This window comes from Colius striatus, chromosome 2 (genome assembly GCF_028858725.1).
Source record: "Colius striatus isolate bColStr4 chromosome 2, bColStr4.1.hap1, whole genome shotgun sequence".
Taxonomy (NCBI): domain Eukaryota; kingdom Metazoa; phylum Chordata; class Aves; order Coliiformes; family Coliidae; genus Colius; species Colius striatus.
Window position 1 is genome coordinate 59,447,954 of NC_084760.1, and position 25,572 is coordinate 59,473,525.

General features: G+C 37.1%; 1 protein-coding gene across 16 annotated transcripts in view; it reads right to left on the reverse strand.

The window, feature by feature from the left end:
- Positions 1–25,572, reverse strand: part of EPB41L2 (erythrocyte membrane protein band 4.1 like 2) — a 113,689-nt gene that overhangs the window by 38,221 nt on the left and 49,896 nt on the right. For all 16 annotated transcript variants that reach the window (XM_061990668.1, XM_061990678.1, XM_061990675.1 and 13 more), the window contains 2 exons: positions 16,520–16,624; positions 10,591–10,633 (listed from right to left, as the gene is read on the reverse strand). In XM_061990668.1, the coding sequence (XP_061846652.1) occupies positions 10,591–10,633; positions 16,520–16,624 (148 nt within the window). The remainder of the gene's footprint in view (positions 1–10,590; positions 10,634–16,519; positions 16,625–25,572) is intronic.

Consider the following 25,572-nt stretch of genomic DNA (forward strand, 5'->3'; position numbering starts at 1 on the left):
ACTAGATCAATAATTTAACAAAGCATGAAATGTTGCCTTTACTCATAGCTTGAGATTTTAATTTAAGGTTATTTTCTTTTGAAAAAAAATCTGCTTTGAAATGTCACAGCTGTTAAAGGTGAAGAGGTGCTCTGTGTCAAAATTTTTTAATGTTTTTCAACATTTCAAAAATTATTTCCATTTTTCAGCAAGGACTATTCATTGAAGCCCATCGATTTCTCCACCTGGCTGCAAAGTCAGTAATTTCTTCTGAGAACTCAGGGTTTCAGTGTATCTTAATATACCTAGTTATAATTGTTTTAACAAATATTTGATAACTTTGCTTACTCATTTGCTTATTCTCATTTAAGGCAGGAGTCCTTAAATGAGAAACTCTCATTTACTGAATGTACATATAGTACTGAATTGGGTAAAATATGCCTACTTGCATCATTTACTGCAATCTAGTGCAGAATTAAGACAAAAATACCTTTTAAAAATGTCTAGCACTGATTAAAACATATATAGCATGACAAACAGAATTAAAGTTGAAATGGATTAGCCTACTTCCATTGTTTATCTTCCAACAAATTAGCATAATTTCATGACAAGCTGTTGATACTGAGCAAGCCAAACTGATCAAGAGAAGCAATTGGGCCAAAATATGTATGCAAAAAGTGTTCTGGAAGAGTTGTCACGTCAACAGGACTAAGGGACTGGAAGAGGTTGATAATGGATGTGTCCTCCACGCAGGTTCTAAACCACTCTGCAAGTCTTCCTGGAATGAAGCAATGTTTCCTGGTATCAAGCAATGTTTCTTGGCCTAAAAATTAAACTAGTCACAGATTAACTCCTGTTTAATCTTTTTTTCTTGTCAGCATTTCTTCAGTTAGCTTTCATAAAGCCAGGAAACCTAAGACACTGAAGAAAAAGATAAATGTAGAGAACAAAAAAATATATATTCTCTACAGACGCTAAAAACAACATAGATCCTCTGAATGTATAGACTATGTGAAAAAAATTCAGATGTCTGTTCATACTAATTCCATAGCTAATCCGTTGAAAAAATGTTGCAGTTGACTCAATACTGAATATTTTCTGAACAGTTGGTGACCTTATATTTTGCCTGATTACAGAAAGAACATTTATCCCCTGAATATAGACTAGCAAGTATATTACAATGTGCACAGTCTATATTTATACTTCTCACTACAGCAGACTGTTTGTAGCTACATAACTGAGGCATACAAAAGTAATTGTCTTCACACAATAATGCACACTATGACTGGTGCTTTGAATTGGTGTCCAAGACAAAGAATTAAATAAATCTGATATTTAAAATTATTTTTTGTGTTCAGTCCCTGATAAGGCTCTCTGTTTTGATGTTTAATGCTATGGGCTATAGAAATGTCAGAAATTTTTCTAGTTAGCTTGTTACCTCAAAAATGCTTCTGTAACAACTTTAGGCACATTGTTAGAGAAAAAGAATGCAATATAACCAACCAGCTAAGAGCATACAATTAACATGATTCATCCCATTTAAACTGGGAATCAGTGAGGTTTGGTTTGGTTTTTTTTTTCCAGTAAAGGCTTTTTCTGGCTTTTAGTCATGATATCTCTTGTGCCCTAGCTAAGATTATTAGGGTACTGTGTGACCACTACTCACAGATAGATGTAAAAATACCCCATACAATCATGGAAAGTACTTGTATAATTTTTCTTAAATTACTGACAATAAAAAGTAAGGAAGATCTATATCCAGTTCATATTTCCAAAAATGCATAAGCAGCAGAGTACAGACAGTCCTGGAAGGACTGACAAGATCCAGCTCACAGAAAAACTGCAAAATCATTCTTCATAATTACTACACATACAGAAGACTTCTGCAGGACAACTCTTCCCACTGGCACAAGTACTTAGTTCTTGTTATAAGCTACACTTCAGTGTAAATAGCTTAGATCAAAATTAGCTGCAGCTTTTATAAATATTTACATAAAATAGGTGCATATAAAATAAAGCAATCATGCATAAAGTGACTCCATATTTTGATGCCTGAACATAACGATATTTTTTATCAGCATTAAAACAAGACAGCCAGAGCTGTACATTTAAAATGCAAGTCCTTTCCTTAATGAATTCTAATTTCCCTTAGCACTTTAAATACAAACTTCAGATTTCTTAAGTATTTTAGAACACTGTGCTGCAAAGTTCTTAACTCATGTTGTATTCTCACAGAACTGTATTTATGAATTAATCACCATGTGGTCTACTGTGTAATTTGAAAGTATACCTATTTAACCATATCATTATTCTATCATCTTCTTTCCTGAGCAGCTGTTCAGACTGTGTTGTAGAATATACCATAGAACCAAGACTGTAAAAAAAAAAAAAATAAAACCTCTTTAAACTTCATGACATTCCTAGAACTACTTTAACTGTTGGCTAAGTATGTCTCAAAGCCTAGGCCTGTATTTCCTTTGACTGATTTAAGTTCCTCAATCTGAATGACTGGATACCCATTAACAAAAGGATGCTGAGAACAGTCTTCAGCATGAATAAAGAGAAAGGTTTAATCTTATAGCCCAAAACTGGTCACCAGGTGCTTTATCTATTGTACTAAAGTATTGTACTAGATACCAGTATTGCCCATTCATATCATGGGTGGATATACAAGATACCTGACTTGCTGACAGCAAATGGAATGCACCTATCTCAGAGGCGGAAAAGGATTCTGGGAAAGGAGTTAGCACGGCTCATTGATAGAGCTTTAAACTGTTTTTGAAGGGGGAAGGGGATATAACTGGGCCTGTTATGAATAAGCCCAAGGAAAGCATGCCAGGGCTTGTAGGATGGTGTGCTAGTGAAGACTCTGACTTCTCAGTGGATACAAGGGATAAACATATAATGAGAAATGAAGAGGCAAGGGCTATTCATGATTTAGAAGTTAGAGAAACACCTTAGAAGCATCTGATAGGAAACGGCTCTCACACTCACAAAAAGATGTTGGGATCATTAGCTCATCTGAAGTGTGTCTATACCAATGTATGGAGTATAAGCAACAAACCAGGGGAGCTTGAAGCCACGATGCAACAGCAAAACTATGACATAGAGGCTATCACAAAAACATGGTGGGATACCTCACATGACTGGAATGCCACAATTCATGGCTACAAGCTCTTCAGAAGGGGTAGACAGGGAAGGAGAGACAATGGCGTGGCGCTGTATGTTAGGGACTGTTATGAATGTTAAGAACTTAAATTAGGGTTGAGAGTTTTTGGATTAGGTTAAGGGGCAAGGCCAATAAAGCTGATCTTGCTGTGGGAGTTTGTTATAGACCTCTCAATCAAAGTAGTGAAGTAGATGAAACATTCTATAAGCATTTGGGAGAAATCTCACAATCACTTGCCATTGTTCTTATTGGGGACTTGAACTTCCCTGGTGTCTGCTGGAAATTCAACACAGTACAGACCAAACAAACCAGGAGGTTCCTAGAATGTGTGGAGGAAAACTTCCTCACACAGCTGCTAAGTGAATCAATCAGAGAAGACTTCCTGCTGGACCTCTTGTTTGTTAACAGAGGTCTTGTGAGGATGTGGTAGCTGGAGGCCATCTGGGGAACAGTGACCATGAAATTTCTCTATTCACAGAGATGGTAGAAGGCAGGGCAGCAAAACTGACACTTCGAACTTTCAAAGGGACTCGTTTAGCAGGTTACTTGACAGAATCCCTTGGGAGTCAGTTTTAAAGGTTATAGGAGTCCAGGAAGGCTGGACAGTTTTTAAGAAGGAAATCTTAAAGGCCGAGGAACAGGCCATCCCCACATGCCATAAGATGAGTCAGAGGCAAAGACCAGCCTGTCTGAATATGGAGATTTGGCTTAAAATCAGGGAAAAAAGCAAGTTTATGACCTCTAGAAGAAGGAATAGACTACTCACAATAAGTACAAGAACGCTGTTAGGTTATGTAGGGAGATAATTAGAACGTCAAAAGGCTTGCGAGAAGTCAAACTGGCTTCAGAGGTAAAGGGTAATAGGAAAAGTTTCTATGAATACATTAACAATAAAGAAAGACCAGGGAGAGCCTCCATCCCCTATTAGATCCAGAAGTAAATTTGGTAATAAAAGATGAGGATAATGCTGAAGTGCTTAATGCCTTCTTTGCCTCAGTCTTTAGTAATAACAGCATTTCCACTGGGGAAAGTCAGCCCCCCAGGTAAAGAGACAGCGATGAGGAGTAAAACATCATCCCTACAATTCAGGAGGAGATGGTCAGTGACCTTATGCTCCACACTGATGTGCACAAATCTATGGGCCCAGATAGGGTACATCCTAGAGTGCTCACCAAGCCACTGTCCATCATTTATCGGCAGTCCTGGTTGACTGGGAAGGTCCCATCTGATTGGAAGTCAGTCAGTGTAAGACCCATATATAAGAAGGGACGCAAGGACGGTCAGGAAAATTACAGGCCTGTCAGTTTGACCTCAGTGCCCAGGACGCTGACGGATCATCCTAAATACTATTATGCAGCACGTGCAGGACAACCAGGTGATCAGACCCAGGGTTTATGAAGGGCAGGTCCTGCTTAACAAACCTGATCTCCTTCTATAACAGGGTGGCCCATTTTTTGGATGAAGGAAAGACTGTAGATGTTGTCTGCCTTGACTTTAGTAAGGCATTTGACACTGTTTCCTACAGCGTTCACTTCAAGAAATTGGCTGTTCTTGGCTTGGAGGGGCATACAGTTTCCTGGGTAAAAAAAAAAACAGTTAGATGGCCAGGTCCAACAAGTGTGGTCAATGGAGTTAAATCCAGTTCTGTTCAATTAAATCCACATGAGTGGTGTGGCCCAGGGCCCAGTACTGGGGCTGCTCCTGTATAACAACTATATTAATGATTTGAATGAGGAGATGTGCACTCTTAATAAGTTTGCAGATGACACCAAGCTGAGTGGAAGTGTTGATCTGCTTGAGGGTAGGGAAGCTTTAACAGAGAGATCTAGATAGGCTGGATGGCTGGGCCATGAGTTTCAACAAGGCCAAGTGCCGGGTCCTGCACTTGGGCCACAACAATCCCCAACATAGCTACAGGCTTGGGGAAGAGTGGCTGGAAAGCTGCCAGGCAGAGAGAGACCTGGGAGTGTTGATTGACAGCAGCTGAACATGAGCCAGCAGTGTGCCCAGGTGGCCAAGACCACCAATGGCATCCTGGCCTGTATCTGGAACAGTGTTGTCAACAGGAGGGAGGTGATCATTCCCCTGTACTTGGCTTTGGTGAGGCTGCCCCTCAAATACCTTGTCCAGTTTTGGGCCCTTCTCTACAAGAAGGACATGGAGGTGCTGGAGAGGATCCAGAGGCAGGCTACCAAGCATGTCTCATATAAGGAAAGGCTGAGGGATCTGGGCTGCTTAGCCTGGAGAAAAGACAGCTCAGAGGAGACCTTATTGTTCTTGAAAACTATCTGTAAGGAAGTTGTAGCAAGGCAGGGGTCAGTCTGTTCTCCCTAGTGATAAGCAATAGAACAAGAGGAAACAGCTTCAAGTTGTGCCAGAGGAGGTTCAGGCTGGACATGAGGAGGAATTTCTTTACTAAAAGGGTTGTCAGGCATTGGAACGGGCTGCCCAGGGAGGTGGTGGAGTCATCGTCCCTGGAGGTGTTTAAGGTTGGATGTTGCACTTAAGGAAATGGTCTAGTGGTTGATAGGGGTGGGACAAAGGCTAGACTCAATGACCTTAAAGCCAAAACAATTCTATGATTCTATACTTCATCTGTTCTAATCCACTTTGATAGAATTACAGCAGTTTTCCCTCACTCCTCTCAATAATTAAACTGAATCAAGTAACAAGCAAATTCATTTTAGTGTCTTCAATCCTTCAGATAACAACTCCTTTCCAAAAAGAAAAAAACTTTTCTACTTATTTCACAATGCATCATTTTCCTCCTGCAAGTGCCTCTTCCTTCAAAAAACAAGTCCATTCACCTTAGGTGGACATAGTTAACCTAATTTAGATCAGATTAGTAATGTAAAGTGATGAGTTTCTGGAATATTTCTGGCTAAACAAATATTCTCTTGACAAAAGACAGTAAGAATTTTACAGTTAACTTCAAGAGCAAAACTAATTAAATGTATCTTTTATCAGCCAAGACTGCATAGAAAGCCAACCCTATATCAGTCTACTCTGCCCTCAGTACATAAGAAATTGAGAGTATTTGGATAAGATATACAACACAAGACAGGCGATATGGACATATGTTTTACAATTAAAAAAATAGTAATCGTGCAACAAACTAGAAACAGATTTAATAATATTACCTTCAATTGAAACTATCCCACATAGCATACAAAGCTAATTTCCAAAAACAATTAAAAACATGAAAACTAAACACAGTATATAGCCCAAAAACAGTTTCAAAATTTGTGTGAAGAGAAAGATAACCAGGTCTATAACTCAGTTTCATATACTTTAATTACACAAATAATAAAAGCAAATAATTAGGCTTCCCAAAACAGATGGTTTACACACTCATAACTTAAAATACTGAAAATGCAGACAGAAGAGTGATCTTCAATTACAATAAATCTGTTTTTCTCAGAATGTTTAAGCGCTTTACTCATTCAGTTTTTTTAAACTCTGAATGACAGTTATAAAAATACCTATAGATAAACCAACTGGAATATCATGTGTTCTAAACTAACTACATGTACAACGTCTCATACAGATAGTGTCTCAAATTAAATTTCGTATAAGGGTGATCTACCTCACCCTCTGTGAAGCTGAGGATTTCACAAAAGTTCCACTTAAATATAAGAAAAAAAAATATTTTACTGTGAGGGTGAGGGAGCCCTGGCACAGGCTGCCCAGAGGTGTTGTGGAGTCTCCTTCCTTGGAGGTCTTCAAGACCCGCCTGGACATGCTCCTATGCGACCTGATCTAGGTGACCCTGCTTCTGCAGGGGGGTTGGACTAGATGATCTCTAAAGGTCCCTTCCAACCCCTACCATTCTATGATTCTATTCCAAGGTCAGTTGCTACTGCTTGTACCAAGTTCTCAATTTTGCAAAAGCCTAAATCGACTTTAGATTTAGCAATTTTCACGAAGAATATGTACATGAGTTAAAAACCCCAATTACATGAGTTAAAAAAAGTCAAGAATTAATTTTCCGTAAGAGATGAGACTGGCTGAAAGCAAACCAGCTTTTTGCCACCTTTGTAGCCTTGAGAATAGAGCTGGGAAATTGTGGATCACATTCATTAGCCCAAGTAATATCAGTGATTTGTGAGATCCAATATAATTGCCTAGCCAAACGCCAACCTGAAAAAATACAGAGATCAAAGAAGGCTTGAGAGCCCTGACTCAGTAAGAGACAGATAGATCCAGAAAATAACTTGGAGACTACAGGAATCTTATTTTGTCTTCCCCAGTCACAGGTGGTATACACATCCCAGATTTACAGAATACTGGTATTCCTCACATGTGAGAGACATATTGTTCTAAATATTAAGTTGCAAATGGATATGCTGATCAGTGTATTTGTCCAAATACATTTATCTAGCACATTAGTGTTTCAGTTTGTGCTGCAGAAGGGAAAAAGAAATTAAGTTTCTTAATTTCAAATGGCCTAGTAAGATTTACAGATAAATTATATGTAACATACTAGTGTATTTTTGTACGTAAGATTTCCATTCTTGATTCAGAGACAAATATATTTAGAACTAAGCCTAAAACAAAGAAAAGTCTTGTTATGTAATACTTACGTAGCTAGGGGATAAAGTTTGTCTTTACAGTACACTGCAGTATCTAGAAATTTTAATACACTGATTATGCAGAACACAACTGAGAGTATGGTGATTGCTTGCAAATTGGTGTAAGCAAATTTAATTTACAAAAATCTTAAAATGGTTGTCTTGGTTGTTTGCCATATACACTATGCCTTATCAACTCTGAAGTGCCACAGATCAGAGAAAAAAAAAAAAATCAGCATGATGCCTAATTCAAGCAACTGGACTTGACTTCCAATATAAAATGTAGATCTTCATGCTATATGAAAAAATCACATTCCCTTAAAATATTTTAATACATATTATACATGTCATGGTTTAGGGCCATCCAGGAACAAAGGACCATGAGCAGCCATAAATACGCAGGGCCTTTGGAACTTCCTAAGGACAGGGAGGGTTCAAGTGCCACATACAGTCCCAGGTAAAACAGACAGGACTACTCAACTTGAGGAAGAAAGAAAAAAATTATTTCACCACCAACCAAAACCAAACAGAAAACAACATCGAGAAGTACCATGATGAAGAGCAGAAACACCCCTACAAGATCACTTTCTTTCCACTCCTCCATGCTTCCTAGGCTCACAGCTCTGGTCTTGGGGTCTTCCCTTCCTCCTCCTCCCCTGAATGGCTCAGTGAGGCAAGGAATCGGGGTTTCAGTCAGTCTTCTGACAGCTCCTGCCACTTGTCTCTCCTCAAGGCAGACGGGCTCCTCACTGGTCCTCACACAGCAGGGTACCTCACACACTGGGCAGCCCTGCACAGGCCACTCCAAAGGCTGCAGCTCCTCTCTGCCTCCTGTGTCTCTGGCCTGCACGCTCTCCAGCACAGCCTGCCCCATAGCCACCTCCTCATACAGTCTCCTGCCTGTCCAGGTGCACTCACCCAGAGCTGTTTGTGATTATCAGCTCTACCATTGCCCTCCATGAGTTGCAAGGGGACAGCCTACACTCTTGCTGTGGGCTGCAGGGCTGTCTCTAGTCTGGTGGTCCTCCTTCCTTCCTCCTCCTCTGACTGTGGGGTCTGTACGGTCACCTCCAACTTGTACCCTTCTCCACTTTCTCTTCCGCTGCAGATTTCCCTTCTTAAATAGGGATGGCAGAGGCACCAGATTGGCCTAGCCAGGCTGGAGGTGGGTCCACCTCAGAGGCAGTGGATGTTTCGAGGACTGCTTACTGGGACTAGCACTGCAGCTCTCTCCTCCTGTTAGCAAGCAAAAAGTGGCTCCTCACAAACCCATGACAACACAGTATTTTAAAAAAAGTCTTGTGGTACATTCAAAAAATGTTCAGGTGAGTTCTTACATTTCAGATTCATGACACTTACTTGTAGGCTATATAGCATACAGATCACTACAGAATACAATAAGAAAAAGTATTAACATCTTCAATCTCTTGAGAAATATTAAACTCTGTTAAACAGCCTCTAGCCCATGTATTTGGACAACTAGCAGACTTTTACTGAAGACCTGTAGAAGAAGTTACAATACCAGTGACTTTTCCTTAATTAAAAGGATGACTTATGCTTGCATAAGTGTATTAGTACATTTACCCTTTTAATAGGTTGTTTGCCTATACAAGAGCATGTTAGATCCAAAAAAACCCAAAAGTTTCCAAGGAAGCTTCTGTAACTTGTATTTCATTACTGAAAATAAAAACCACATCTTCTTAATATGGTATTTCATCAGTTGGGAAAGGTCTAAAGAAAACAGACCATGACTTCTTGAAAAATGAGTGTTGCCTTAAAAAAGGAAGTTAACAATAGTAAGGAAACCATCTGTTCATTATTGTAAATAACACAGCGCTGTTCTTAATTATAAGTGCTTCCACTGGATCGCATTCCCCCAAAAAGTTCAAAGTCAGTTTCTTAAGTAACCTGGGTTCTTGTTATGTTGGAAGCACAGACATGTAAATCTTACAACCTTCATCATCACCTCTGCATTTATGTTTCCTATGAGGCACTACCAAAAAAAGTTTCCATCAAAACCAAAACAACAACAAAAAACCCTGCATTGGCCCTAGATTAGTAAAGCGATGAGAATAAATTCAGTAAGGGCAAGGACTGCATAGCACTTCTTAGCAGCTACTTATTTTGACACCTAGACTTGGGGAGAGTCTCCCAAATTTACTCTCCATTCACATTCCTATCTACTACAAAAGCTACCTGGCTAGTGGAGAGTTTTTGACAGTTTTATGCAAACACAGTAAGATGAATTTCTCATTGTGCATAGAGTATAGGAAGTAAAAAGACTTTTCACACAGATTCATATAAAAGCACAGAAGTGAGATATTCTAAGATTATGCTCTCTACATCATTTCTATTTTGGAAATGGTGGCCACATCAAAAAAGCCAATGCTGGACAGATGAGTATTGAAGAATATACATAATTCTAGTTTCATACTTTTTTGTTTCATATACTTAATTTCATATACTCTGGTGAGTCTCTGAAGTTAGAAAGTCCTATAGAAATAACCATCACCATCTTTGCAAATTGATATTTTCCACTCTGTAACTCCAATACTGGCATAAAGTTGAAAATCATCTACTGTTTCAGGATCAACTATTAGTCAGATACAACACATGGAAATTTTGGGGCAGCAGCCAGTATAATGCACAACTTCTACAGGACAAGGCTGAGTGATTTTTTTCTCCCCTTGGGCAGTGAACAGAAATAGAAGCTTTGCTTTCTGTTCTAAGGCTGAACATGTAATTATCAGACATAAATACTTTTATGCTGTTAAGTATACAATTTAGTCAACATCCAGGCTACTAAGTTTATGGAGAATATTTATATGGGGAAATAAAAAAAGCATAAAATCTGAAACCATAAGTACTTACTTCGAATTTGTCTCTTAATTTCCTTTGAAGAATCTAGCCAGTTCTGGAAAAAAAAAAGTCACAACCAGCATTTAAAATTACATCAGAATGGAGTAATTTCCTGTGGTGCAGTTAAAGTTTGTATTGCTGAAGCATCTGTTCTATTTTAAAATAACTCAAAGAATTCTAAAATTAAACTTGTGATTTGCTTGCAAATATCTCCACCCATGCACATAAATGAAATTGTGTATTGCCACTACCTTCATGGTTGTCTTATTGCTTTAGATTCTTCATGCTCTGTCATTTTAAGAAGTAGGATAGCCTTACAGTGGAGGTGGTCTAGATAATCACATTTGTCAAATGATATTTTCTCTCAATCCTTTTATTGACATGAGGAGACTTTTCAGGAGCTGCTATGTAATCTCTGCATGTCTGTGCTTATACACTCAGAGAGAGTTAAGATTATATTTCTCTGGAACTCCCAAGACTTACCATTCCCATTGTTTGCCTCAAGGCATATACATCGTTGTTCTGATAACATTCAAAGGTGCTTGGAAAAACCTAACCAAACTTCATGTTTTTTTTCCCAATGTCTTCCAAAGCAAAAGATCTCTACAAACACGTATTATGTAAACACTGAGACACAGGCAAGGTTCAAATCTAGATACTCAGCCCCACTTTAGGCAACACAAATAAAAAACTGGTTTTCATATTTAGTTGCCTCACTATTAAATGTGTTCTATCCTCAACAGCAGAAGGTTCTTTAGTAATCTGTGCCACCTATTAAATAGCACATAGCATTTCAGTTACTGTTGATATGTGTAAAAGAGAGGTTTTGTTGTAATTGATTGTTCAAAAAAGCTTTAGGAAATGAGACTAAGGAATCAGCAACATATTCATCAGTAGCTCAGAAAATCCTGTTTAGTAATTTTATCCGTTGAAGTTAGAAAAGAGACTGGGTGCGAGACAAGAAACAAAGAGCCTTTTAACTGCAGTCACTGAGAATTTACTTTATACAGTGTTTAAATCTTTATTTCCCATGGCCAGAGCTATATACACAAGCATACACATGGAAGAAACACACGTGGATACAATCAGCCTGACAGCACAATTTAGCACGTTTTAGAAACAGAGACCTGAATAAAGTAGGGAAGAATTAGCAACTGGCTTGTAAGGTCAAGGACAACATTCACATTTCTACAAACCACTGTACATATTTTCAGCTTTGAAGTCAGAGAGGACCTCAGTGACAGTACAAATGTTGCTAAAGGTCTATCTCTACCAATCTTTCTTGCATAATGTAGCCAAGCAGTGGATACTGGGTATATGACTCAACTTTCAGTCTGTAGTAATAGACTGTAAATGCAATGATTTTTTTTCCACTACTATACCCCTCAGTCTTCATTACAGGCTTTTCCACCCAAAGTCAAGTTTATTTCAAAGGGACAAAAACATTAGGCTACAGTTTTATGAATATGGATGGATTAGGAGAATGTGAAACTATGTTTTTGTACTAGTACAAATCCTTAATCTGGATCATCTCTGCTGATAAAGGGTGCAGCTTCTACAAGTTTGACCCAAAATACTTTATATGTCTGCTGTAAATTACTTTGGTCATGGTTGACTTCATCATAAATGCAGCATGTTTATATTAGACAAATACTGTTTACAAATTAAATGCAAAACACACTGTTTATCATTTTTAAAGACAAGGTTAAAAAAATTTATTACTTTCACATTTCTTACTTTAAGAAGTTTGTGAAGAAGTTTATTATCTGTTGGAAAAGTCTTGACAAGGAAAGGCCTTGGAAGACAACTGAAATCACCAAATAATTTCAGCTGGGACTCACTACAGCTACAGTTATCCTAGGTTTTCAGAATGAAATTAATGCCAAAATGAAGTGATACACAGCTATATTCTTCCAATTACAAAGATAACGAGAAGCAGCTTAAACTCTTAAATTTTAGTTGAAGTATAGAATAAAGTAAATATAGCATGGCACAACTACAGTAAAAAAGTAGGATTCCTGAGTATATGCTACTTTTAGTGCTTATCTTTCAACACTATAAAGCAAAAAACCCAGCATAAAATAAAGACTATGGTGCAAGATAAGAAGAATAATCCTTTCTTCACAGAAGTTAGTTTATTTTCTGATTTTCCAAACCTGGAATAAGCTTATTGAAAGCAGACTTTGCAACCAACTTTCATTATTCTTCTGTCAAATAAAATTAGATGCTTATATTCTAGTTACATGCATAATTACAGGGGTGTGGTTTCTTGCATCTGTGCCTTCTGTTATGGATAAGAGAAACCATCCTGAAACAGACCTCTTAATGCAAAATAGACAGGTTTCAAAACAACAGGCAAAGTGTATGTACATTACTTTGCTCCAGTAGGCAGAAATCTATTTGTTTAATTTGTGAATGGTAAGGTTATAGATGAGACAAAGTAATGAATTGTCAAAGAAAAAAAAAAGTTCTCTACCAGTACAACAGTATTTTGTACAAATACAGAAAAGCAGCATTTGTAGCTGCTGCCCAGAACATAAGAGTAGAAGCTTTCTAACACTTCTGCAGACCAATTACAGTATGAATGCAGCATTCATGAACTTTTTAGGGTGCAATGCAATGAAATCACTAACAAAACACTAATGAGACTAATAAAATTAACATTTGCAAAACAACAAAAGCTATCATTAATGAGTAATTTGACCCAAATAGTTGTAAAATGTGTATTAAAGCTAACAAAAAAAATCAGTTTGATTTGAAGACACAACAGCTCCCCAGCTGCATAGAACACCCATAGAAAAAAAGTTAATGGGACTCCTCCTCCAATGGTACCCCAACAGTGCATTAGGGAGCAGTTCTAATTGAAGAGTGCCTGGCATTCAGTTTCCATACCCCACAGCTGCTGTCGAGTTCAACAGCTGGCTCATAAATGAGTGGCTGTGAAGAGTGCACAAGAATGAGAAAAACACATCATTTATTATTTAATGCTGACTAGCCCGAAGGTCAGAGATTTGTGTCATTTTAATTTGAAGAGGCAACAGTCATAACAGAAAAAAAAAAGCATCAAAAAGAACTGGTATTGAGATGAAAAAATAATTCAAACTTACTACACGCATGAACAAAAGAGAAGACCCTAAAACCAGTAAAAGTACCAAGTCCCTAAGCTTTCTTTGGAAGATGTTGCTGAACACAACTAATCCACCCCCATCCCCACCCCCACCCCCCATCTATGAATTCAATAAAAGCATAAAATATTAATTGTTGGAGTTGTTTTTTAAAGATTAAAAAATGTTGAGACACTTAAAAGTTCTAAGACAGGAGCTTACATTAAAAATATATCACAAATATGTAACATACTGAAGAAAATATAAACAGTATTCATCCATGTATTAAAAAAATTCCTTTAATAATAAAAATGTGTGCTTCATTCTTACCGAGCACATTCTGTATAGATACGCAATTTCGAACTTACTAGCATGAAAGAAATGACAGATGGGGAGAGGGAACTTTCTCAGCACAGAACCAGTAATTTTGCCACACTGCAGCCCTTCAGTCCTGCAAACTCTTCACATTTTCAGGACATGTTTATACCAAAACCTGTGTAAACTTCCAAACATAATGTTGTACAAAAGCAGTAGCTTTGGATTAGGTAACTTCAATGACAACAGCAGTAAAAATAAGCAAATCTATATAAATGTGCACATTACAGTACAGACTAACCTGTAAAGACTGTAAGCTCTTGGCCAAGTAACTGCCAAAGCCCACCTTTTCAAATTCTCCTTTGAAAATCTGTGTATTTGCAACTTAAAGTTGCACCACAGGCATAGTACCATGCACATAATAGCACTTTGGGTACAATCTAGAGCATACAGGCCACATAGACAGGAAATAACCAAAATAAGTCCTTCCTTCACTGTTAGTAGCATTCAAAATTTTGTGGTTCTTGTGGTCCACCATTAATTAAGCCTAATCCTGCAAGAGAATGTAGGAGGTGGGAAATGCAGATCTGCTACGGAAGACTCCTTTTTAAGTTTCTCTAAATAACACTATGCTTCTATAATAAAGACTAAATGCAGAAACAGTGCTTAGTCTTCATAACAAATTGGACCAGAAGTTTTTTAATAAAAGCCTCCTGCTGTCCATAATTCAGGTGACAACTAGTCTACTCTTCTTTTGAATAAAGTGCTACATTTAGCCTGGGCACATAAATGATTGAACCACAGCGGCTTCATTATCCAGATATTTCTCAATTTACAGTAGCACTGCCATACTTTCAGAAGCCAAAAGGTTTATATTCCCTCTCCTATGACGTACTCCAGTGGGCTATTTCCCGGTATAGCTCACGGATTCCAGGTATGGCATTAGACCTCTCCTCTCTTCCCAAAGACGGATCTGTTGTTTTATGTTATTTTGCTCCGTGTGTACAGTATAGATTTTCAATAATGAGTAACACAAATAAATGGTTAACATGTGATAACAACAAATAACAAGATTATGATATCACTCAAAGTATTGACTGAGATGCTTTTCATTGTTACACCAAAGTTCTCATTTCTAGAAGTGGTTACAAATCAAGAGCAAAAAGTAAAATATCCAAGTAAAAATACATCAAGCCCATTTTATATGTAGGGATATTTAATACAGAGGGATTGAGTACTTTGCTCAGTGCTGCCAAGAAAGCAGTAGTTATTTGCAGCAAAGCAAATGACTCCGGAAAACAACCGTATTTGAATGGAAGTTGTCAGCAGTTCAGATTTATTCAAACCACTAAATTAAATTTAATTTCAAACAGAATAGTGGGATGAGAAAGGTAACAGAAAAAAAACAAAAGCTTCTAGACAAAGTATAGCACTCATGTAATGATTCCTGTTACAAATACAGAGATGAAAGGAAATATTTTTTTTTCCACTTCAGTTTGTTATTATTAGCCTGTTTTCTTTATGAGGAAAAGGACAACCACAGTTTCATCTTTAGTTCATCAAGAAATCAACATCTGGCCCATAACTAACAGTAAACATTTAGATGCTGGGAAAAGAGAAATTGGCATTTGGTAATTAGTGGAATGTAAAGCACTAATTTATTTAATATTTTTCTCAGCTGAGTAATCTAGATGTGCTCAACTACGCAACACATAAGCATGTGCAAAAGAAGACTGAAGCTAAGTTGTCAAATGGTATTTAAGAGATCCTTTTAAGTGTAGCCATATCAAAACATCTTTCATTTGTAAAATTAACATCCAGTATTGATGATGGGCCATCTCTAGTTTCATCTGTATAAATGCCAAAATTTTCTTTAAGCTGAAAATTTACAAAAAAGGAACTAAAAAAAGGCCTAATAGTTGCAGACTTAAGACACAAGACTTTCCTCGTGTTCCCGTCCAAAGCATACATGAGAAAAGACAGTGAAATTATTGGAAAGTCAGGTAAAAGATTAATTTTTTAAATTATTTACCGCACAAAATTTTGATGGTTTTTGGTTTTGTTGGTTGGGGTTTTTTTGTTGGGTTTTTTTTTTAAATTTCAAAGTTTTCAGAAATCTGGGGAGTTGTCAGACTATTAAGGCAAAGATATTAGTTGAAATTTCCTATCTTCACTTGCAGGGGATGGCATACTGCTTTTATTTTACTATTTTACTGTTATACTATAAAGCCTAGCAATTATTCACTTAGCTTCTCAAAAATGTAGATATTTTAAATATTCCCCCACTCTAAATAATAAATTGTCACTTTGTTAGGTATCAACATACACACCAATATCTTGCATGTTTTAAGTTTACAGCAGACTAGAATTGACATTTCACAACAGTTTACTCAAGAGTTTGTAATGGGCTCAAACATTAGTTTATTCAAATGTTTGTATTTAATACAATGTACCTCACTAAACCATTCAAATCAGTAGCAATGTAAAAAAAAAAAGCAAACAAAACCCTTACACAGACTTACCTTCTGTTCTGAATTCTCATAAAATAACAGCCCAAAGTAGTCCTTTTCGAGTAAATTGAGATGTTCACACACTTTATCAAACAGCACTTGGCCTTTAGCTCTTTTCTGGGGGAAAAAAGTAAACAAACAAGGAATAAGTAATTCAGTAAAATCCTTAATTACAGGCACTGTTATTTGTTAGCATTAGTCTGTAAAATTTCAAATATCCACAAAATAGATTATAAAGCTGTAGATTCCTTGCAATACTGTTCACCAAATTTTGAAAGCTATACATACCACTGAAAAAAATAAGACATCTCATACTTTTAAACTCATAAGTAAACTTGACTTAAATGTACAAAAAAAATTAAAAACTTAAGCTGATGTAATTATTTTGCACCATTAAGCATCAGTAAATAATAGTTATTTTTCTCCTGACTCTTTATTTCTAAATACTGGAAGACTTCTTCATATAAGCCAACTATTTCTGTATTATCTTCTAAAAATTAGTATACTTCCTACAGTGTTAATTTCTGTATTTATAGCACTTTGGCACACATATAAATTATTTTTACGAATCATGTGAGATGAACTCCCAAGAAAAATAAAGTATATTATCATTTTTCAGAGACAAAAATAACAAGACCACTTAAGTCACTGATGAGACCAGTGAAGTAGTGTAAGTGTAAACAAAACACAAGTAACAAGAACTTTTGAGGGACAGAAAATAAGAAATGAGAGCTGCTTTCTGTATGTAGATTTATGAACTCCATCAGTACCCAGCAAATTCATTAGATACTCAAAAAAGAAAACCAGTCTTAGAGAACTTCATTCTTCCTAAAAATAATATTTGTGGAAGTCCGTAACGACAACAACAACAAAATAATGACCACATTTTTAATTGGAGGTCAGTTTCAATAACATAGTCTGCCACTTTATAATAGTAATTGAAGACTGATAATCATTCTAACGCACTCTAAAAAGGCTGCTTGCAGTATTACTACAGATTAGGCAAATGGTAATTACTTCTGAAGTTTTACCTTGTACCTGGAAACAAGAAGGTAAACAAGGGCATCTCTTATCTCCCTAGTGCTGGTAATGAAAATCAGGCCCAGACCTTACTTCAGTGCACTAGGTTTTAAGGAAAAGATGTGCAGTACTGGAGGAAGCAGCTGACAGGAGGTAAAATTTTAAAGTAGATGGCTTGCAACACATACTCAGGGATGAGGAAGATGAGAATTTCTTTCCACAGTTAAAATTTGAACATGAATGGCATGCAGCCTCCAGTCTGAACTGACTCCTTTTTTGACTTGTTCTGCTATTTGTGGCATTTATCAATGAGGCCACAACATGGCATTTTCAGAGGCCTGGCAGCTTAAAGGAATGTTTGCATTTGCTTATCCTACAGATGTCAGCAGATGCCATACACCACTGCAATTCCACAGAACCACTGTCAACTACCCCTGTGTAGGCCCTCATGACACTGCAATCATTGTCCCCCCACAGACAGTGGCAGAGCTCTCACAGTATGCCCCAGCTCAGCACTTGCCTGTAGCTCAGCTCCATTGCACAAAACATTAAGGCTAGGAGAGGAGAGAAGGGGGAGAAAACAAGGTATGCATGAGCAAATAGCGAAGGCATTGTTAGTTTATTCCTCAAGAAACCAAAGTCTATTTACTTAGGATTGCATTGTTCTGCAGACCTTAGTCAGGAAGATCAGAAAATTTTTAAAGAAGCAAACATAAAATTAGCACATTTAGTAGCACAAGCATCCCAGCAAGGCAGTGAACTTCGAAGTCAGAGTCACTTTTCAAATGGGTAGATGGGAATCTGAAATCTGTTTGGTACTCTCAAAATTTTAATGTTCAGAAAGACAGATGACTATTTCTCTTAAGTGACTGAAGTAACCACTTAGTTTTCTTGACAGCCTCATCTTCAGCTTAACAAAAAAAAACCAAATCAGGAATATAGAGAAGCGTTAAATTGAAAGCAGAAAAAAGTATAAAGCAAGAGAGGTTTTGAAGAATCTTAGCCTGCTTAGATGCATGTAATAGATAATTTTCTCACAAAATCATTGTGTACATCAGTAATTACACTTTGCAAAGGCAAGTTCCAAGTATCTATATTTCAGTAAAGAAAATCTACAGATTAGTTCAGAAATAATGTAAGTTCATATCTGGAGTCAGTTGCTAACTACATAGCTTTTAATAAAGTTCATAAACTAAACATCACAGTTCATATAAAGTCTTTGAGATATAGAAATACAAAGCAGGCAAATTTAAAGGAAATATATTACAACTGTAACAGTAAAATATTGCAGTTTCTTAGGACACCATAGCCAACACAGAATTTGGAAACACTAGCAGGGTCCACTGTATCTTTAAAGATCTTTTTTAAGTTTAAAGCTCTTCCATATCAGAAAAACACCACCATATCGTGAAGGTCAAGCTACCTTAGTTTACATTCTAGACAGTAGCACAATACAGAGTAGTTAAGCATGAGAAAGTGACAGTTATAGAGCTCTGTTGTGGATTCAAAAGCATAAGAAGCCTTTCAGTATTAGTAAACAGACTCACTATAAAATACTACTTGTAAAATTAAAAGGCTTTAAAAAAAAAAGAATTATGATACCGTTTTTAAAATCTGCAGAAGTACTCAATTTGCAAAGCCAAACTTCTCAAGCGCAATTTCTTGGTAATCCCTTTGGGGACAGGCACTACTACGACATGTAAACTATATGGTAACATATAATTTTTCTGAAAACCCCATGCTCTTTAGTGTCTCTAAACAAGAACTGAAATTACGTACAGAAGAAAACTGTTGTGATCCAGTCATTTCAGAAGTTAGAAACCAGCTAAGAGAAGAGCAAGGAACCCTTAAGAAGGCAGGATCATGGTCTGCATGGTTCAACGTCACTTTACAAAGAGGATTTGATTTCTTTTTCTGCCAGATGGTTGAAGTGTCAAGTGATAGTCACAACCAACATGTAAAATGAAAAATGTATGTATAGATATTCATTTATTTATAGGTACACACACATGTATATAGTACACCAAACATCAGCACAGAAAACAAGGGAATTGCCTTATTCCGGATTCTAATGCTGAAATTCAGTAACAGCCTAAGCCCACACCCACCCCCCACAAGAAATCAAGCACGTTCAACCTAGCTATACAAAGAGCCTGAGAAGTGTGGACAGGCTTGCAAAGCCAGCAGTTTAAAATACCACAGTCCTCAGAGCAGCAGTATTCTGTATTGTCCCCAAGTTATGCTTTTTTTCAAGTATGAACATAGACCAAAGTTACTTCAGTACTGATTCCGAGTCTGTGCTTACCACTTCAATTCCGCCACTTCATAAAAACCAGGGGTAACAAGTATTCTGTCCTCCACCTCCTTCTCACAAGAAGAGCAACCAACAGCAAAGCCATTGCAGCAGACAAACAGAATGAAAGTGTCTACACAGTTGGGAATTAAAATAGGATATTATGGATCTGTTTGGCTACAAAAGAATTGCCAGCTACAAATGCAATATAAACACTAGTGATGTTCCTCATGGTTATCAGTTCTGTTCAATATTTTTATCAATGATCTGGATGCACAAGTTGAATGAACCATCGGTAAGTGTTGATGATACCAAACCAGGAGGTGCTTTGATTCTCTCAAAGGACGAGAGACCTTGCAGAGGGATCCAGACAGAATGAAGCATCAAGAAATCAACAGCAGCATGAAATTTTACAGACAGGTGCCTTTTGGAGAGAATAACATTGGGCAGAAGTAAAAATTGGGAGAGGATTGTCTGGAAAGTATTCCTGCAGAAAGGAATCTGGAGGTGCTGGTCAGCACTAGGCTCAACATGAGTCAGGAGTATGCCCTAACAGCCAAGAAGGCAAACAGCAGCCTGGGGTACATCAAACAGAAGAACCAAGTCATCAAAAGAAGTAAGGTAATTAGCCTGCTGTATTGAGCATTGGCATGGCCTCACCTTGAATATTGTTTGCAGTTCTAGGCTCCACAACTTAAAGAAGATGTAACAGTCTGAAGGAGGGCAACAAAACTGGTGAAAGCATGTCTTATAAGAAGCAATTAAGGTCTTTCTGGTTTGTCAAAAAGGAGACTGAGGAGTGACCTAGTTGCTCTCTGCAGCTTCCTAAGGAAGGAGGACATGGTGACCTCTTCTCCTTAGGATAGCAAAAGGATGTGGGGCAACAGCAGCACCAGAAGAGGTCTAGACTAGACATTAGGAAGCATTTGTTACCAAGAGGGTAGTCAATGCTCTGTGGCTGTCAACAATTTAAGTAGCATTTGGAAAACTGCCTTAAAAACATGCTTTAACTTTTGGTGAGCCCTGAACTGGTCAGGCAGTTGCACTAGATGGTTATTGCAGGACTCTTCCAACTGAAAACTATTCTACAGTATTCTATTCTTACTACTTCTTCCTTTCTCTAGCAGTACATGCTGAGGAAATATCTGATGATGTTTCTTCCCAGCCCTGCACTATCAGAAAAGACTGAATGGACAATCATGTCCCCAGCCTAAGCATTCATTCTGTCCCTTTGAGGGAATAAGGCATGCATCTTCTGATGGGGGTGAGCACTGGATCATCAGGACAGTTTAGCCATCTGAACAATTTTGAAAAAAAGTCTCTGAAGTACAGTTTTTGGAAGTCTTCCGTGTTCATCCAGAATGGCAAAAACCCATATAACTGACACAAGTAAGGCTCAAAGATTAACTCCTCAGTTTGAAGCAGGCCATGCTCCTGAACTAAAGGGTTTCAAACCTTTTTGAGGCAAGCAATACCTGTTATTTCCACATGGGTCTTTTGATTTTTATTTTCCTCTTTGTTCTCATTTTTTTAAATGTCTGCAACCTTTTCCTTGGAAAAACACAGTAAGGCAAAAGAGCCTGAGAACAACAGTACTCTATCAGAACAAAAGTCCATTTAGTCCAATACCTGGTCTCCAAAGTAGACAACCATAAATGTCCAAAGGATAGCGAGCACATGCACAGAGCAAGTCTACTTCTTCCAGGGCCTTGGGGGTGCTCATAAATCTAAAAGGCTTGGAGTGGCCTCCCCTACAATCCCCATCCACAGCATCTCCTGCTAAGTGCCATGGGGATGTGGCTGGCTCAGCCTAGGGTCTCCAGTCCCTGCCTGAGCAACTGTGTAGGGTATCTTATCCCATATTCTGTCTCCTGAATGGACTTGGGATCTTCAACACAGAGATGTGGTCTCCTCAGTCCTTGGCCGTATCTTGACATGATAACATCACATAACCATTCTATTCCCTGTGCTCATCCTTAGTTGAAAAACTATGAGACTGTTATTTGCCTGAAATGCCAGCGGTTTTGCATCTCCAAAATCACCTTCGAGGCTACATATGATGTGTTCCTCCTTGTAACCTTCATTTTATTTTACTTTTCTAAATCTGTTTAAGAGCCCATGCTCACAAGCATTAATACAGTGCAATGCTTCAGTTTAGCTTAAAAAAAAAAAAATCACTTGCAGCATGGAAAAGGCAAGCACAGAAAGTAAAAGCAAGTGTGTAACAGCACTTTCCTTCCTTATCTCTCTAAGTTGAGTACTGGAGTCTGGTTTGCCTGGGACTGTAATTGGCAGCAAGTCCTCCCTGAATTTCTCTTGATCCACAACATCCTTGGCTATCTTTTTTCCCTCCTGTCTCGCTGGGGTCTCCATCCTAAGGAGGGTGGTGGTGGATGGGGGGCAGTGACCAAGAGACTGCCATGTTTCATTGCTGGTTGGGCAAAACCATGACATAGACACATTTCATTTGGTTGTGGTAATACCTGAGGTGAAAGAAAGGGTTTTGCTTCCCTCTGCATGAGCTTTACAGAGATGTAGAGGGCACCTTTTGACTTTGAGATGACTTTGCAAATAAACATTACTTTTGGAGGTGTCTGTTGACTATGGACAAATTTTATTTTATAAAATGTGTTAAATGTTATGTAATTCCTGTATTTTTTCTTCTGGATAAAAAGATGTTATACTTTAAACAGACAACTTAGGTTTATTACAACACTAGTCTAGACATATGAGCAATCTGGAAATAAAGATTTGCATCAAAACTCAACTACAATTAAACATCTGTTCCATATCAAGTTCATTTAGACTTTTCTTAATCCAGAGCTAAAAAACTGATCTTAGTTGTACATTAAGCAAACTTATTTTCACTTTGTATTAGGAAACTACAAAATAACCATAGTCAACTCCGATATATTTCACTTGTTCATCCGTGCATAAAATACAGTCAATTCTGGGCATCTTTTAAATGCCTCTTGTAATAAGTATTTAATTAGATTGCTGAATGAATGCAGTAAACAAACCCAACTGGATCTTCATTTATTTCTAACTAATGATCATCATGCAGTTAGGATTTCATTTGTTTAAGATGTTATCCTCCACTAAAACCCAGATTATATTTAAAGCAGAAAATCTGAACAAATCTTTGTTGCAGATCCCAAAGTTAATGATGAAATTTCCTCTCAACTACCTAAGAAACCATAAAATACAAAGAGAAAACAGTAAAGTTGATTTGTCCCTCCTGCCACTAGTAGGAGGCACCCGTACATCACTCAAAGATTTATAAGTTACAGCTGCTCCACAGATGTTAATTATCAGGAAAGAAGTCAAAAATTATGTCACTTGCACTGTGCTAAAAGAAATTTTAATTGCTATCAGAAAACAGATCTCAAGTATTCCATCTGTCTGTTCACTCAAGCTTTTAAAACTCAACTACCATTATATCTCACAAATATTACGCTATTGAATCTAAGTTACTCTACCCTTCAACGCGGTTCTGTCATTTCAAGTAAGCACGAAGATTCAGTCATTTACATTTTTTGGCAAATACCACTCAATACCTTTCATCCTCAAATACTTGACAAAGTCTCTCGGATATACGTAAATGTTATCCCTGTAAATGAAATGAACTCTCTTTAAAGAAAATAATAAAAGGTAAAGTTTCTAACAGTTCACAGCCTGTGAAACTTGTTTTAAGTTATGCTCCTTCAGAACAATTAAAACAACAGTTTCTCTCTCTTTCCTCCTCTCCAGGCATTCATACATTACTTTGAAAAGTCTGAGGTTACATGGACGTATCTCTAAGAGTTCCAACACTTTTAATGTTAAAATAAATTAATTGAATTAATTGCTCATGCTCGATGTATCTTCTTTAGTATAATACTTACATGCAACATTATTTCATGATATATTTTAGAAGATTCCTAGAGATAACTGGTTTACTTTAAAGCTATAGAACACAGAAAATCAATCTATTTTGTTAATACAGAACCTGCAGACTTAAGGAACTTCATACATTTTAGACTAAAAGTTAAAAGGTTTAAATAGAACATTTCAATAGAGATTATTTTGCTTCCTTGTGAAGCTTTCTTGATTCCCAAAAGCAAAGTAAGTTGCTGATATCAAAGTAACACTAATCTATTTAAAAGTTTTTAATTCCTCAGGGCAAGTAGCCAAGATATAGAGTAATCATTCACAGACTAGAGAGACATACTTTTATCAACTATCCGAGATACCAATGCAGAGACACTGATGGTAGAATGGAATACAGAACATTTCTGGGTAAAAAATGAAAAACCTCAAAGACCGCAAAACACTAAAAGTAATAATTTTAAATTACATTAAGGAATATATTTCACCTGCTACAAGGCTTAGCTTCATTATACTGACATGTCATGGACATTTCTGGACACCAGTAGAGTATTGGTCCTTCACATTTGCATCAACTAAAGCAAAGGAACAGAAATACAAAGACAGATAAGAAAAAATCTGAGAAAAGTCACCACAAAAGAAGCTGAACTATCTGCTTAAACAGTTCTGTAGAAAAAAAAATATTGACTTAAAGTTCAAACTGGCAAGCTGAACTTTTAAGAACATTCGGAAGACCTATGAAGGCAAAATAAAGAATTCTAAGGGCAACAGAACAGATTACTCTCAGAGATGATAAATTAATTTACAAAGTAATTATCAAAAACCTAAATATATCTGAGATGCGCTTTATGTTGGAAGCCAAACATCAACCATGTCAGACGTGTCCTCGGCAATGGGAAAGACATGTGAAAACAAGTGGAAGAAATTCAATTGTCGAACAACAAGGTGGCTGCAAAAAAAGAACCTTAAGTAATTATCGATATACAAAACACATAAATGGAAAAGAAACAACGGTACAAATGTACTCTTGTATTAACATTTGATGACAAATTTGGAAACTATGAAAGAATAGCGTTATGGTAGCTTATGAAGATGTCTCTATACCACAGTAAAAACACACCTATTGGGAATGAGTGAACTGGGGTTTCCCCCCCCCCCAAACAATTTCATGTATAAGCTCACTATCTCCGTATGTTAAAGTTACATTTTTCTGAGCATCTCCTACCAGTTACTACTCGGTGGCACTTAACAACAAATGAGACAAAATGACAAAGAAAAGACACACATGGGAATTAGCTTTCAGAAACACTTTGTGACAGAAACCAAATTTTGTTTACTTTGAAATGTCTCTCAATCCATTCCACATATCACATATAAACACACTTTTTTTTTTTTCCAAAAAGTGCTTTGATTCAATAAAGACTCCAAGAAAATGTCGTTATGAACATTTTAAACTATGTTAACTTGTAATAAATCCCTGTTTTATTCATATAGTTTGCAACTGCACCTAATCCGTTCAAAAGAAACTCAAAATAACTGCAGCTAGAACAAACTGCACGTCTATACAAATTTTGTACCAATATAACTAAATTCTATAATTACATTGCAATTTGTGCTGAAGTTTTGTGGTTTCTGGTTTTTAGATAGTACACAGTACGTTCAGAGTTCCTTATAAAAATTTGGTCCTTCTAAAAATTCAACTGCTTTCTTAAGTTTCCTGAAAAAAGAAACCTAAACCAAAATAAATGTAGTGATATGATATACAATTCCCTTATGCAAAACCTACTTCTCTCCCTTACCTTTTCAGTTGACAAAAATGTAGTATTAAACCTTGCCTAAAAGAAATAGCAAATAAAAGCCCTACAGCACTCTTATTGTTCCTTTA